Here is a 17,323-nt window from a genome sequence, read left to right on the forward strand (position 1 = left end):
ACCGGAAAAATTCTCCTCCTCAGGCACGGCAGATCCCAACTTGGAGAACGACCCAAACGACGGATGTCTCCCAGAACAACAAAAAAAAGGCGAACAACCAGCAGAAGAAGATGTATGATTGTTCAGAGCAAATTCAGCAAGTGGCAGAAACTCAGACCACCCCTCTTGATTGTCTGCCACAAAACAACGCAAGAACTGCTCAACATCCTGTTTTTTCCTTTCTGTCTGGCCATTAGATTCAGGATGATATCCGGACGAGAACGACAAATGAACTCCCAACCTGTCACAAAAGGCACGCCAAAAACGAGCCACGAACTGAGGACCCCTATCAGAAACAATGTCAGTAGGAACACCATGAAGTCTGACAATTTCCTTGACAAAGGCCTTAGCGAGAGTTTTAGCGCAGGGCAGTTTAATGAAGGGAACCAAGTGACACATCTTGCTAAAACGGTCCACGACCACCCAGATGACAGTAAAACCCTCAGAGGGGGGAAGGTCAGTTATAAAGTCCATAGCCAAATGTGTCCAAGGAGCACTGGGAACCTCCAAAGGACAAAGCAACCCCGCAGCAGGAGTATGTGAGGACTTAGATCTAGTACATATAGTACATTGACGCACCCACTTAATGACTTCCTTCTGCCATCCAGGCCACCAAAAACTGCGACCCACCAGTCTCTTGGTATCAGAGATTCCGGGATGACCTGCCAACCGAGATTCGTGACACTCAACAAACAAATCTCTCCTAAAGGTCCCAGGCACAAACAACCTCCCATGAGGAGTGTTAGATGGGGCATTCTCCTGTGCTTTAAGAATCTCATCTTCCAAAACGGAGTCCAAAGCAGCTGTCACAACACCTTCTTGTAAAATGTTCTCCTCTTTCTCAGCACCGACTATGGGAGAAAAACTGCGAGACAAGGCATCCGCCTTAACATTCTTAGTACCAGGGATGTAAGTAACGGAGAAATTAAACCGCGAGAAAAACAGTGCCCACCTAGCCTGACGGGCATTCAGGCGCTTGGCAGCATCAAGATATATCAGATTTTTATGATCCGTAAGAACCTGAGCGGGAAATTCCGCACCTTCCAAGAAGTGGCGCCAGTGTTCAAATGCGAGTTTAACCCCTTCAGGACCCAGCCTATTTTGACCCTAAAGACCTTGGCATTTTTGTCAATTCTGACCAGTGTCCCTTTACGAAGTAAAAACTCTGGAATACTTCAACGGATCCTAGCGATTCTGAGATTGTTTTTTCGTGACATATTGGGCTTCATGTTAGTATTAAATTTAGGTCGATAATATTTGCGTTTATTTGTGAAAAAATCAAAAATATGGGAAAAATTTTGAAAATTTTGCAATTTTCAAATTTTGAATTTTTATTCTGCTAAACTAGAGAGTGATGTGACACAAAATAGTTAATAAATAACATTTCCCACATGTCTACTTTACATCAGCACAATTTTGGAAAAAAAAAAATTTTTTGGTAGGAAGTTAGAAGGGTTCAAAGTTCATCAGCAAATTTTCTTTTTTCCAGCAAAATTTGCAAAGCCATTTTTTTTAGTGACCACATCACATTTGAAGTCCCTTTGAGGGGTGTACATGACAGAAAACACCCAAAAGTGACACCATTCCAAAAACTGCACCCCCCAAGCTACTCAAAACTACATTCAAGAAGATTATTAACCCTTCAGGTGCATCACAGGAACTAAAGCCACATGGAAGAAAAAAATGAACATTTTTATTTTTCTAACAAAACTTTTCTTTTAGCCTAAATTTTTTAATTTTCACATGGGTAACAGGATAAAATGCATCCTAAAATTTGTTGGTCAATTTCTCCTGAGTACACTGATACCTCATATGTGGTCATAAACCACTGTTTGGGCACACGGCAGGACTCAGAAGGGAAGGAGCGCCATTTTACTTTTTGAATGGAAAATTAGCTCCAAAAGTCAAATTGCGCTCCTTCTCTTCTGAGCCCTGCCATGCGCCCAAACAGTGGTTTATGACCACATATGAGGTATCAGTGTACTCAGGAGAAATTGACCAACACATTTTAGGATGCATTTATCCTGTTACCCATGTGAAAATTAAAAAATTTAGGCTAAAAGAAAATTTTTGTGAAAAAAAAAGTCCTTTTTTGTTTTCACAGATCATTTTGTGAAGCACCTGGGGGTTCCAAGTGCTCACTATGCATCTAGATAGGTGCCTTGGGGGGTCTAGTTTCCAAAATGGGGTCACTTGTGGGGGAGCTCCACTTTTTAGGCACATTAGGGGCTCTCCAAACGCAACATGGTGTCCGCTAACAATTTGAGCCGATTTTCCATTCAATTTGTTTGCGGACACCATGTCCCGTTTGGAGAGCCGCTGTGTGCCCAAATATTGGAGCTTACCTACAAGTGACCCCATTTTGGAAACTATACCCCCCAAGGCACCTATCTAGATGCATAGTGAGCACTTGGAACCCCCAGATCCTTCACAAATTAATCCGTAAAAATCAAAAAAGTGTTTTTTTTTCCACTTTTTCATTTTTATGAATCAATTTGTGAAGCACCTGGGGGTTCCAAGTGCTCACTATGCATCTAGATAGGTGCCTTGGGGGGTCTAGTTTCCAAAATGGGGTCACTTGTGGGGGAGCTCCAATGTTTGGGCACACAGCGGCTCTCCAAAAGCAACATGGTGTCCGCTAACAAATTGTCGACTCAAATTGTTAGAAGACACCATGTTGCGTTTGGAGAGCCGCTGTGTGCCCAAACATTGGAGCTCCCCCACAAGTGACCCCATTTTGGAAACTAGACCCCCCAAGGCACTTACCTAGATGCATAGTGAGCACTTGAAACCCCCAGGTCCTTCACAAATTAATCCGTAAAAATTAAAAAGTGTTTTTTTTTCCACTTTTTCATTTTTATGAATCAATTTGTGAAGCACCTGGGGGTTCCAAGTGCTCACTATGCATCTAGATAGGTGCCTTGGGGGGTCTAGTTTCCAAAATGGGGTCACTTGTGGGGGAGCTCCAATGTTTGGGCACACAGCGGCTCTCCAAATGCAACATGGTGTCCGCTAACAAATTGTCGGCTCAAATTGTTAGAAGACACCATGTTGCGTTTGGAGAGCCGCTGTGTGCCCAAACATTGGAGCTCCCCCACAAGTGACCCCATTTTGGAAACTAGACCCCCCAAGGCACCTATCTAGATGCATAGTGAGCACTTGGGACCCCCAGGTCCTTAGGAAATTAATCCGTAAAAATAAAAAAGTGTTTTTTTTTCCACTTTTTCATTTTTATGAATCAATTTGTGAAGCACCTGGGGGTTCCAAGTGCTCACTATGCATCTATATAGGTGCCTTGGGGGGTCTAGTTTCCAAAATGGGGTCACTTGTTGGTGAGCTCCAATGTTTGGGCACACAGGGACTCTCCAAACGCAAAGGGTTCCAATTTGTTAGTGGACACCATTGTGTAGTGCATGTCAGGTTGGTGTGCGGTGTGGTATATTGTAGTGCATACACCACACACACACACACACACACAACACACACACACACAATCTCATATACTACAACACACACACACCAACCTGACATAGCCTCCTCAGCTGAGTACGCCCTAGACTGGGATGAGCGGGACGGGCGGGACATTTTGTGTGCTTCGTGCGTGTGTAAAAAAAAAAAAAAATCAAAACTTTATTATAGTGTGAGTGTACGTGTGTGTGCTTGGTGTAACCTTCTGCAGTCACGTGTGGGGGCGGTCAGGCGTAGGGGCCGGTCAGGCGTAGGGGCCGGTCAGGCGTAGGGGGCGGTCAGGCGTAGGGGGCGGTCAGACGTAGGGGGCGGTCAGACGTATGGGGCAGTCAGACGTAGGAGGGGGCTGAGGAGATGGAGGAGCCAGAAGCAGCAGCAAGGGGGGTGATCACTGGGGCAGGAGCCGGCAGCAGCAAGGAGGGGTAGGATGCCGGCAGCATCGGGGGGTGATTACTGGGGCAGAAAGGGGAGCAGGAGCTGGCAGGAGCAGGGGGCTGATTACTGGGTTTTCGGGGGGGGTGATCACTGGGAACAGGGGGGGGTGAACACTGGGAACAGGGGGGGTGAACACTGGGAACAGGGGGGGGTGAACACTGGGGGAGGGGCTGATTATTGGGAGGTGGGGGGTGATATCACTGGGACTGGGGGATGGTGGGTTTGATCACAGGAGCAGGGCATTTACACTGAGCCTGCTGCTGCTGTGATCACAGTCCACCGGCTGTCAGAAGGAGAGCAGCAGCCGGTGGATGAAGACGTGGGAGAGGGAGTGGAGGTCGGGGTGCAGGTATGAAAGTGGAGGGGGGGTGGAGAGGGGGGCGGGGGGGGGGGTCGCGGGGGGGGTCGGGGGGAGTGGCGGCAATACTTACCGCTGATCAGCGGTGGCGGCGGCAGACGCGATCCACAGGGTCCACAGCAGGGGGTCCGCAGCAGGGGGTCCGCAGCAGGGGGTCCACAGCAGGGGGTCCACAGCAGGGGGTCCACAGCAGACGATCTAGGGTTGGGAAGGTGCTGGGAGGTTTCAGCCATCCCTCCATATCTGATTGGGGCTAGTATCCATGTGACGCTAGCCCCCCAATCAGATCTGGGGGGGAGGGGGGAAACAGAGGTGACACTCCCCCCAGCCAATGGCTGATGCTGTAAGCATCAGGCAATGCCCAGATTTAAATATTACACCAATTTTCATTGGTGAAATATTTAATTCATACCGATTGGCAGTTTCACTAAAAGTGAAAATGAAACAGCCAATCGGAGGGGTCCCAGGCACGGGGGGGTTAATCCACCCCCGGGGGGTCGACTTCAGGATGTCCAGTTGCAGTAGCAACTGTGACACCTGAGCGAGCCCGCTCGCAGGCGCTGCAGGGGCTCTTTCCCTCCATGTCACAGACGCTGTGACATGGGTCGGGAACGAACTGTTTTCCATGTCACAAACGGTGTGACACGGGTCGGGAAGGGGTTAATAGCCAATAATTCCTGATTACCAATATCGTAATTCAGTTCAGTCTCCGAAAATTTTTTTGAAAAAAAGGCACAGGGATGTAATCCATCCCCGTTATCCTGAGACAATACTGCGCCAACCCCCACAGAGGAAGCATCAACCTCAACCAAAAACGGCTTAGTCACATCAGGCTGCATAAGGATGGGAGCAGAGGAGAACCTCTCCCTGAGATACACAAAAGCTTCAATGGCCTCAGAAGACCACTGAACCGCATCAGCACCTTTCCTGGTGAGATCGGTCAGAGGTTTGACAATACTAGAAAAATTTTTTATGAATTTTCTGTAATAATTGGCGAAACCTAAAAACCTCTGTATCGATTTCAAACCAATAGGCCTAGGCCATTCCTGTACAGCTTGAACTTTAACCGGGTCCATCTCAAAACCTTCGCTGGAGATAATGTAACCCAAAAAACTAATTCTCGGTACAGCGAACTCACATTTCTCCAGCTTAGCAAAAAGCGAATTGTCCATTAATAACTGTAATACCTCACGTACGCTCCGCCAATGAGACTCCAGATCCGGCGAATAAATCAAAATGTCATCCAAATACACAACCACATTTTTGCCGATCAAAGGTCTAAGGATGTCATTAATAAGATTCTGAAAAAATGCAGGAGCATTAGTAAGACCAAAAGGCATAACCAGATTCTCAAAATGACCCACAGGAGTGTTAAAAGCAGTCTTCCATTCGTCACCCTCCTTCATGCGCAACAGATTGTATGCCCCCTTAAGGTCAATTTTAGAGAACCACTTGGCCCCCATTAACTGGTTAAACAGATCAGGAATCAATGGCAGTGGGTAAGGATTGCGTACAGTAATTTTGTTAATCTCACGAAAATCCAGACAAGGACGTAAACCGCCGTCCTTTTTTTTTACAAAAAAAAATCCAACCGCCACAGGAGACTTAGAGGGCCTAATGTGACCGGCGGCCAAACTTGTCTGTATGTATTCCTCCAAAGCCTTCCTCTCAGGAATAGTAAGGTTAAATAAACGACTTTTAGGAAGAGTCGCTCCAGGGACAAATTCAATAGAACAATCATAGTCTCTATGGGGAGGCAAAACCTGCGATTCCTTCTCAGAAAAAACTCTCCAAAAATCCTGAATAGGAACAGGCAATTCTCCCCTATCCAAAGCTGCAATACGCCCATTACAACACTTGTCATAACATTTATGGCTCCAGGATTTAATTTCACTGGTAGACCAATCCAGTACAGGATTGTGAAATTTTAACCAGGGCAATCCCAATATTACTGGAGAAGGCAAGTTATTCAACACTACCAAATCCAATTTCTCATGGTGAACACCATTAATAGTGAGAGGAAATTCACAGACCTTGAGAGTAATATTCTTCAAAGGGGAGCCATCCACAGAAACCACAGCAATGGGGGATGATAAAGGTTCGGGTTTTAAATTGAGTCTTTCCAAGAATCCCCCATCAATTACATTCAGAGTAGACCCACAATCAACAAACACCCGAAATTCCATTAATTTTTCCTGAGCAATCGTGGAAGCAGCTAAAAATACACCCTTGGAATTTAAACAGGCAATACGGGCATGACTGACCATTTTTTTTTCTTTCTTCATACGAAGCTCACAGCCTTTAATCAAATGACCAGATTTTCCGCAATAGAAACACAAGCCTTCAGAAAATCTACGGTCTTTTTCTTGAGAGCGAGGTGCCACTGATCCAATCTCCATCGGTTCACCACTGTTAGTACACACATTCTCATAACCAGAAACTGACATAGCAGAGGATTTGCTCTCATTAACCCTTGCACGCAGTCTCCTATCCACCCGTATAGCTAATTGCATAGCCTGTTGCAAATCTTCATGTGTAGGATAAGCAATTAGCAGGTCTTTAACCCTTTCATTGAGCCCAGCAAGAAATAGACTTTTCAGAGCAGAATCGTTCCACCCTGTTTGAGTAGACCAACGACGGAAATGAGTACAATATTTTTCCACATTACCTGATCCCTGTCTCAAACGTCTTAACTCAGTCTCAGCTGATGAGACACGGTCAGGATCATCATATAATAGCCCCAAAGCAGAAAAAAAACTATCCACTGATCTGAAGCATGTATCACTAGGTTGCAAAGAAAAGGCCCACTCCTGAGGCTCTTTGCGCAAAAGTGACATTATGAACCCTATGCGCTGGGATTCATCCCCAGAGGACTTGGGTCTCAAACGAAAATACAATAAGCAAGCATTTTTAAATGAAAAAAATTCTCGGTGTTCACCAAAAAATAAATCCGGCAAACATACCTTAGGCTCCAAGAAATGTGCTCCAGGACAGTTACTCACGTGCTGACGGAGCTCGGCCACCTCCAGAGAGAGTCCCTGCAGGCGATGAGCCAAATCCTGAACCGACACCATGGTGGAACAGAAAAATCTTTCCTTAGAGAATTTGCAGGCTGGACTTACTGTTATGTTCTGCTACCAGAGCTAAGGAAAGAGAGGAGATCTGTCCCTACGATAGAACTCAGCTTAATCCCTACGATGTAACAGGGGACCTGATCCTGCGATCAGACCTGCTAAAGTCCTAAGCTAGTCTGTACGGAGACCTATAGATGTGGGGAAGGAATCCCTACAAGTACTAAGGACTGGGAGGAAAATGGGACACCTCCTAACAGAAATAGTAGCAGACAGACGAACAAACAAAATATAAAGAACACAGAGGTCCGTAGACCAAGCAAACTAACAGAGTTAGATACAGAGCACAGGCTAGCTAGAAAGTAGTTATACAATGAAGTCCAGCAAAGCCAGAAGGGCGGAGCAGGATTAAATAGGCCAACAAGGTCATGTGACCAGCAAAGGAAAAAACCTAAGAGCAAGGTTCTAACACATACATTATGAGGCCTTAGATACACCATACATAATAATGTCTCAATAGTATCTCCACACACAATATGAAGCCTCTAAAGCCCCCACACGCCAACACAATATGATGCCCCCATGGCATGTCATCTATATTAGTTTATGTGTTTAGGCATGGCATCTTTATCAGTTTATGGGTTCAGGTATTGCATCTATATGAGTTTATGGGCTCAAGTATGGCATCTATATGAGTTTATGGGCTCAAGTATGGCATCTATATGAGTTTATGGGTTCAGGTATGGCATCTATATGAGTTTATGGGCTCAAGTATGGCATCTATATGAGTTTATGGGTTTAGGCATGGCATCTATATGAGTTTATGGGTTTAGGCATGGCATCTATATGAGTTTATGGGTTCAGGTATTGCATCTATATGAGTTTATAGGTTCAGGTATGACATCTATATGAGTTTATGGGCTTAGTCATGGCATCTATATGAGTTTATGGGATTAGGCATGCCATCAATATGAGTTTATGGGTTTAGGTATGGCATCTATATGATTTTTTTTGGTTCAGGTATGGCATCTATATGAGTTTATGGGTTCAGGTATGGCATCTATGAGTTTATGGGTTTAGGCATTTCATCTATATGAGTTTATGAGTTTAGGTATAGCATCTATATGAGTTTATGGGTTCAGGTATGGCACTTATATGAGTTTATGGGTTTAGGCACGGCATCTATAGTATATGAGTTTATGGGTTTAGGCATGGCATCTATATGAATTTATGGGTTTATATATGCCATCTATATGAATTTGTGGGTTTAGGCATGGCATCTATATGAGTTTAGGTGGTTAGGCATGGCATCTACAGTATATGAGTTTATTGGTATAGGCATGGCATCTATATGAGTTTATGGGTTCAGGTAAGGCATCTATATGAGTTTATGGGTTCGGGTATGGCATCTATATGAGTTTATGGGTTTAGGTATGGCATCTATATGAGTTTATGGGTTCAGGTAAGGCATCTATATGAGTTTATGAGGTCAGGTATGGCATCTATATGAATTTATGGGTCCGGGTATGGCAATTATATGAGTTTAGAGACTCTGGTCTTGCGTCTATATTAGTTTAGAGGATCTTGTAAAAAGTAGTCAAGCATGGTGTCAAATGACTTAAAATTTGTTCACAAAGACAGTCATCCTCTCACCAGATTGAAATGGCTGATGACAGGGAACAGTATAGGTATACAGTAGATGTTATTGATATTTCTCATCTTGAGTTTCTTTGTGAAATACAAAAAAATATTCCATGGTTCTTGTTTACAGAGCGCTGGAAATCCAGCAATGATGAAGTTGATTTCGCTGCATCTGCTGCTTATCAACGTCTTCTATCACGTGGTCCTGTGTACCCACCAAGAGGAGCAAGATGGCGAGACCAAGCGGCGTGTGAAGAGGCACTGGGTGTGGAATCAGATCACTACTCTTGAAGAGCAGACCAATATTCCATATATAATAGGAACGGTAAGAGTATGGTGGGAGTGACAAAATAGATAGTGAATAGTCCCGGGGGTCATTGGACACGAGTTAACCCACTATTATGCCTTTGTAAACCAGAATAAGCCTCAAATAACACGGGGAGCTCACATCAAGACGTTGCCCTGGGTAGATGTGAACTTGAACTTTATCAAATTTTCCCATTTGTAAATGATGGCTCTCAAGGGTAGAATAGATGGTCACCTAAAAAGATCATTGAAGTGTTGGGAAGTCTACTATTGCGATTTTTAAGCAATATTAAGTGAATATTTTTTATATTTTTAGTTGAAATCCACCAAACTACGCAAGAATGCAGAGTACATACTGCAGGGAGAGTACGCTAACACCCTCTTCAAAGTAAAAGAGGACTCAGGAGACATCTACGGCTACGAGAGGCTGGATCGTGAGAAGAGGGCACAGTATAACCTGACGGCTCTGCTCGTAGACACCATCTCCAAGAAAACGCTAGAACCTCCTGAGATGTTTTCAATCAGACTCATTGATATTAATGACAATGCCCCCAACTTTACTCAAGAGTCGTACAATGCCTCAGTCCCAGAGATGTCCGCAACAGGTATGTTTTTTGTTCTCTAATTTTGTAAAGGTATGGTCCCTAGAAGAAAGTCAAGATAGACCCAAACTTACTCAAAAACATGCAAATCCACCTTTGTCCAAGGAAACAAATTTCTAGCAAAGGTTTAGGGGCTACAATAAGGAAATAGAGGAAATAATATCTCCTTACAATGCCTAAACATTGAAGAAGTTTTTAGTAAAATCACTGGTGGTGCAATGAAGGTTTACATGCCACACTCTCAGGTTCTACAGGGGTCAGGAGCAACGGCCCAGTTTGCAAGCACCTATAACTGACCCTGTAGATCTACCCAAAAAGTCAATTTTTTATATGACCAAAATTAAGCTGGAGATACACATTAAAGGGGTGGTTATATAAATTTATAATCCCTAAGGACCCAAGCGTTGCATCTCCGACCCATCAAGAGAATTGAAATCCAGAATTCCCCATGTGAATAGAGCGGTGGTGAGCATGTGCTGTCATTGCTCCATTCACTGTCTGTAGAAGTGGTACTCACCACCACTCCATTCACACAGGAGACTTCGGGCCCTTCCTTCATGGGATCAGTCAAACCCCCAATGATCATAAATTTACCACCTATACCTTAAATAAAAAATGAACAAACCCATTGATTCCGGAGGAATAAGACAATGATCTGACGTGCGTTGAGGGGTTCGGGTATCATAAAAAAGTATAACCTGAAACCTTTGGAGCCCCGATGGAAAACAAGGATCCTAGCTATGGCAATCACAGCAAACAAGGGCAGCAATGTTTACCTGCCCAGATATTCAAAGCCAAATGCACTACCAGGATGCAGCAGACCCACATAAAGATGGCGGCTACACAGGTGCAAAATACTGATGAGACAATCACTCACAACCTACCATTCATGGAGGGGGTGACTGCTTAGTATTAGAATTGCACACAAAAAGGCTTGTATAGGGTGCTGTTCACACTAGGGTAGTGCACAGTATCCGGCTTACAGCCTATTAGTCACGCCCATACTATTAGACTAGGCGGGCTGCCCGGTACTATCCAAGTGCACCCCCTGGGAACAGACACCCCAGTTTACAACGCCCACACTTATGGGCCTGGCTGCACCCTGGAATAAAAATGTGCAAAAATACACATATATAATATATGAGGTATTAGTTGATATTTTGGCCAAAATACGTAAGCGCGTAACCCACGACAAGGGTCCTCATGCTTAGGAGTCCTACTCTAAACACTAACAGCAAAGCCACACTAAGAAGAATTAAAATTCCCCCAAAAATTGCAATTATACAAGCCTTTTTGTGTGCAATTCAAATACTAAGCAGTCACCCCCTCCATGAATGGTAGGTTGTGAGTGATTGTCTCATCAGTATTTTGCACCTGTGTAGCCGCCATCTTTATGTGGGTCTGCTGCATCCTGGTAATGCATTTGGCTTTGAATATCTGGGCAGGTAAACATTGTTGCCCTTGTTTGCTGTGATTTTCTTGAATTTTGGGGGGAATTTTAATTCTTCCTAGTGTGGCTTTGCTGATCCTAGCTATGGCACATCATGTATACAATTGGAGGAACCTTATGGAGCCAGATACGACCACCTCGGTACCTTACACCCCTGTATGTCTGGGCCAAGAAGATTTAAGCCAACTGGATTTTCACATCCCCATGCCTTTGTTCCGATGGAAGATATTTGCTGCCCTAATAAACTGATGATATTTTTGTGATGTATACTATGGTTTTTCTGTTTACCTAGATATCTTGGTGACCAAGGTTAATGCAGTAGACCCTGACGATCCCACGGTGGCTGGTCACGCCAAAGTAACATACAAAATCCTTAAAGGTTACGAACACTTCAAGATCAATGAAATAACAGGTAAGTCAATACTTAGAGGGGTTTTCCCATCCTATAACATGATGGGGTATCGCTTTATGACCATGGTGACCCCTACCAAGAGTGAAGTGGCTGCAGATCTAGGTCTAGGGTCTAGATTCCCATCTAAGTGTTGCAATGAAGGGAGCACAGGTTGGATCCTCACCAATCCAGTGGTATTACATTGCATCTTTTTTTATATTTTCCATAGGTGAAATCTATACCCTGAGTTCTTACTTAGACAGAGAGACAAAAGCCAGTTATGAAGTCATTGTGCAAGCCAAGGATTCTCCGGGACTAAGTGGTGGATTTTCGAGCTCAGCGACGGTCATCATCCACTTGAGTGATATCAATGACAACTTTCCGACTTTCACAAAGAGTAAGTATCAGCTTAGGGTGCCAGAAAATAGATTGTCTGTGTCAGAAACAAAGAGGCATGTTAAAATGTTGAACTTTGGTAGTCAACTTTCTCATGGGATGACCATCCATGCTCATGGCCTTGGAAGGTCCTCTCCATAAACAAAAATATATTTGTACCTTGCCAACCCCTGAAACTTCCAGTAAACTTCCAGCACCAGTACGATGACTGACCTGCCTGACACTAATGTTCTCCAAATTTACAGAGCAGTACACATTCAAAGTCTACGAGGATCTGAGAGTTGGAGAAGTGGTGGGAAAGATTTCGGTAGAAGATGTTGACGAACCACAGAACAGAATTGCCAAGTACACTTTTATGAAAGGCATATTTGAGCAATGGTTTAAGATAAAAAGCAATCCACAGACCAATGAAGGGATAATCATTCTGACAAAGGTATGAAAAGGCGCCTCTGCCCATCTTTTCGCCCAACTTGGCCTCTTGCTCTAAATACTCGTCTTTCATTTCAGCCTCTGAACTATGAGAGTAGTGACAAACAATTCAGAATGAGCATTGAAGTCACCGACCCCTCCATCGACCTCCGAGTGGTAAACCAGCAGAGGCCAAGCAGCACCACTGAAGTTGTCATCAATGTCTTGGATGTGGACGAACCCCCCGAGTTCATCGACCCTTTCTACCTGTTCAAGGTGAAAGAGGATGAGAAACAAAAAAATATTGGTTTTGTATCGGCCGTAGACCCTGATTTTCCCAAAAAACCTGTGCGGTAAGAAAAATTATTTCATTTCAGTTGTATCGTAACCATGTAGAAATATTTCTTTTATGGTCAAAATAAAAAAATGGAATTGAGGAAGAAACACTAACAGTGAGCTACAGGCTGAACTAGTATATATTAGAAACAAATTTACATCCTGTGTCGTTTTTTTATAAAGGAAAGTAAGAGAACATTTCGCCTACAAGGGACATTGTTGGAGGGATGCCCTTGTGTGTTTAATTTTTATTCTACTACTTCTTTTTACTAAGTCTTTGCAAGGTCTTAAACTTGGAACCTGCTGTATGGGAGGTAGAAACACTAACAGTGAGCTACAGGCTGAACTAGTATATATTAGAAAAAATTTACATCCTGTGTAGTTTTTTTTATAAAGGAAAACAAGAGAAAATTTCACCTACAAGGGACATTGTTGGAGGGATACCCTTATACGTTTTTACTAAGTCTTTGCAAGGTCTTAAACTTGGAACCTGCTGTATGGGAGGTAGAAACACTAAGGCTATGTTCTCACATGTTGGGTTTTTCAGCGTCACAAATCTGCAGCAAAACCCAACTCTGGCAGGAAATTAGCTGCATCAAAAACGCAGGTTTTGCTTTATTTTTTGTGTGTTTTTCCACCGTTTTTTTCACTGTCCTGTCTCTATTATGCATGCACATAAAGTTCTGTGAAAAAAATCTCATTCTGGTTTTGGCATAGTGGGGGAGGTAAATGGTTCAGGAATAATTTAGACACTGGCAGTGCATTGAGTTTGTATGACACTATTTACTTTCACTCTATGGGGTCTGCCATTCAGTTGCTCAGCCATTGTTCAATTTCACACCTCCCTGGGCCACAGGTATTGTTCAATCTCACACCTAGCTCAGCCAATGTTTACATGGTACACATCACTAATTTAATTAAACTTTCCTAATACAAACTACCACCTCAGTGACCAAGACAAGAAGGCAAAATCACAAAAATAAATGAGTTTCACATACTGCTGTACTTGCTTATTTTCACTAAAAACGCAGCAAAACCTGATAGCCACGTTCACACATCATGTTTTTTTCAGCGTTTTTTTCACTACCCATTATTTCCAATGGGTGAAAAACGCTGAAAAAAACACTGAAAGAAGTGACATCATGCTCTATTTTCCTAAATCCCAACCAAGGCACAAAATATGCAACAACAAAAAAACAAGATGTGTGAATAGAGAATTCTGGTTTCCATAGACTTTGCTGGTACTGCAAAATGCAGACGAAAATTTGCATAAAAATCTGCAGCAAAAAACGGTGAAAAACCCAACATGTGTGAACATAGCCTGACAGTGAGCCACATTCTGCATTATTACCTATTAGACTATTTTCTCTGAATGAAAATCTCATTAGTAGTTTCTATGTTCTCCGAGACACATAATGTGCTTGTATGCTAAGATATATCACTATATGGCAGCACTTTAAAAATAAAGAGCTCACAAAAATTGGAAAAAAAAATGATAAACCAATTTCGCATAATTGTGCAAAATAAATATTAATCTGCACAGCATTGCCAAAGCATTAAAAGATCTTTCCATTTATTTCCAACCAATTAAAAATGTCAACCCATAGGTAAAAAAAAAATACTGACGCGTTTCAGGCCGGTTGATAGTTTTTAGTCTTAGAATACAGTGATTAAAAGCCATAACAATTCTAAAAATTGTAGTAAAGGGGTTTTCTAGGACTATGATATCGATGACGTATTTTTGGGGTCCCACTTACTGCAGATCAGACCTTATTCATTTATTATCTCTTTATAGCTATTCTGCCAAAACCGGCAAAGACGATCTTATTAGAGTGACAGCCAATGGAAGCGTTTATGTTGGGAAGTCGCTCGATAGAGAGACCAGCGCTTGGCACAATTTTACTGTAATCGCTGAGGAAGTTGGTAAGTATGTGATGATTATTGCGCATTATATTATAGCACGGTCGTGTATTTTATTACATTATATACAGTGTACCGCAAATTTTCATCAATTCTATTTATGGTGGGGTCAATTAAAGGATTTGTTCATCTTTGGAACCATTTTTTTTTACTTAAATGCATTAATTTGGGACTAAAAATAATTTTTGCATTTGGGTTTCTTTAAATATTTTATATTATGATCGTTTTGGTTTGCACCGTCTCTTTGTTTCCCTGCACATTCAACTTTGATGTGGTCTGGGGTCATACATCAGCTCAGAGGAGGGTAGAAAAAAAATTTATGAGCTCACTGACGGATTCTCAGTTAGCTCATTCTGCAGCCAGCAATAAAGAAAAAGCAGCACAAAGGCTATAGAAGGCAAATGGTGCAACATTTTTAAAGGGACTCCATTGCAAAAATTATTTTTAGAACCAATTACATGCATCTAAGTGAAAAATAAAGTGTTTCCAAAGGTGGACAACCCCTTAAGATGGGAGAAGGAAATTCTAAGATTGAGTTGGGCTCAGCAGGATCACTCCAACCTACCTCGGACCCAACTGATTGGTTTTGCAGAGGTTTTCTTAATGGATATGAAATAAGAAGCTTGAGATATAAGACAGGATTTGGAATGTCTCAGCTTTTTTTCAAGATCTCCGCTTGCTGTCAGCCTCTAGATGTATATAGGAATGTTTTATTTCATTGTCAAAGGTTTGGAAAATTATGAGGATTTGATAAATGTGGAATATTATAAAGTTAATAATAATAACAATAATTCCTCATTGCAGATTCTGCAACTAAGAAATCGTCGTCAGCAAATGTGTACGTACAGGTGCTGGACGTCAACGACAATGCCCCCGAGTTTGCCGAGCCCTACGCCCCAAGGGTGTGTGAGAATACCGCCAATGACGAGGTAAGTGATTGCGACCTGTCTGTGTACACATATTGCAGAGATTTCCAAAATTAAACTAACATCAGACGAACCTGCCGATATCGACAGGTCCAAGACACAATCTAATGAGTCCACAGATTTCTCCCCGACAGATGATGTCGGGAGAGATAAACATCTGACATGTCTGATTTTCAACTTCCGATCCTTTTATAAGATGTCTTAGAGTTGCCTTATAATAAGTGTTCATTGTAATTCAGTGACACCTTTGCTCAGATGGGAAAATGGTTCTGAAGACCATTAAACAGAACTGGTCCAAACATACTGTAAGTACCAACAGTTAAAGGGTTATTCCTTACTTGATAAGTTACTTTTTGATCGGACCTCCAAGATCACTGATGTTGAGAACAGGGGTCTGAAATGTCCCTTCTGGAATTAAGAGGTGTCTATCGGATTGTCAGAAATAGCTGGGCACTATCTCTTTATATAGACCCCAAACTGTTGGTTTTGGGTCTGAATCTGTATACTGAAAAGTCAAATTATGTTATTCACATTCCTTTGCTTCTTCCCAATCCACGGACGACACCACCAAAGACAACATCCTTGATGCCGCTAGATGGTGGCACCCAGGCATAGAATTAACAGCTCCTCTGTGAGTCCAGGAGATTTCCCCTTCTCCCAGTATTGCCAAGTATTTGTCGTCATATATTTAATGATTCTTCAGAACCATTTGTCCTAATTGGCTTAATGTATGAAAGTCCAATTCTGGTTATAAATAGTAGAAGAATAGTAGTAGCTAGTACATAAAATTAGATAAATGAGACTATGGGAAAATATGTATAACTGGGTTAACAACTGGCTCAGGGAAAGGAAACAGAAGGTGTTTATTAATGGAAAACACTCAAATTGGATCACAGTTAACAGTAGAGTACTACAGGAGTCAGTATTGGGCCCTCTTCTTTTAACATATTTATTCATTACCTTGTAGGGGGCATACAGAGCAGAATTTCAATATTTGACCCCTGACCCCTGTTAAGTTTAATGTAGATAGATGTAAGGTCATGCACTTGGGCAGAGGAAATAAAATGTATAATTATGTAATAAATGGTAACACGCTGGGTAAAACTGTTACTGAAAAATTCTTGGGTGTATGGGTGGACGGAAAACTCAATTTTAATGATCAGTGCCAGACAGCTGCTGCCAAGGCTAATCAAATAATGGGGTGCATTAAAAAAGGCAGAGATGCTCATGACAAGAACATAGTATATAAGCGTGGCTACACTAGTAACTTGGAAAAAGGCAAAAACTGGGTATGATTTTGTGCTCCGGTGTATAAGTAGTATGGAGCTGAACTAGTGCGGGTGCAAAGAAGAGTGACCAAGGGTATTAAGGGAATGGGTAACTAGGGGTATTCAGTTTGGAGCAGAGGTCTAGCATGTGTACCTCCGATCTATTCAAGATGGGACAGTCCTTGAATTCCAGAACCCCGTAATCAGGATAGCTGGAGGTCCCAGGAGTCAGACCCCCCAGCAATCGCTAAGTTATTCCCTGTCCTATGGATACGACAACCCTTTGAGTATTTTTTTGCTCCAAAGTT

General features: G+C 42.6%; 1 protein-coding gene across 4 annotated transcripts in view; it reads left to right on the top strand.

Moving 5' to 3' along the window:
- The window catches only part of CDH5 (cadherin 5), a 171,200-nt gene that overhangs the window by 142,377 nt on the left and 11,500 nt on the right, over positions 1–17,323 (top strand). For all 4 annotated transcript variants that reach the window (XM_073659161.1, XM_073659159.1, XM_073659162.1 and 1 more), the window contains 8 exons: positions 9,143–9,337; positions 9,635–9,923; positions 11,663–11,782; positions 11,991–12,158; positions 12,403–12,590; positions 12,665–12,918; positions 14,697–14,824; positions 15,626–15,750. In XM_073659161.1, coding sequence (XP_073515262.1) covers positions 9,161–9,337; positions 9,635–9,923; positions 11,663–11,782; positions 11,991–12,158; positions 12,403–12,590; positions 12,665–12,918; positions 14,697–14,824; positions 15,626–15,750 — 1,449 coding nt within the window. In that variant the 5' untranslated portion in view covers positions 9,143–9,160. The remainder of the gene's footprint in view (positions 1–9,142; positions 9,338–9,634; positions 9,924–11,662; positions 11,783–11,990; positions 12,159–12,402; positions 12,591–12,664; positions 12,919–14,696; positions 14,825–15,625; positions 15,751–17,323) is intronic.

The sequence above is a fragment of the Phyllobates terribilis genome, unplaced genomic scaffold (genome assembly GCF_046119375.1).
Source record: "Phyllobates terribilis strain yellow unplaced genomic scaffold, ASM4611937v1 Scaffold_13__5_contigs__length_258822181, whole genome shotgun sequence".
NCBI lineage: Eukaryota > Metazoa > Chordata > Amphibia > Anura > Dendrobatidae > Phyllobates > Phyllobates terribilis.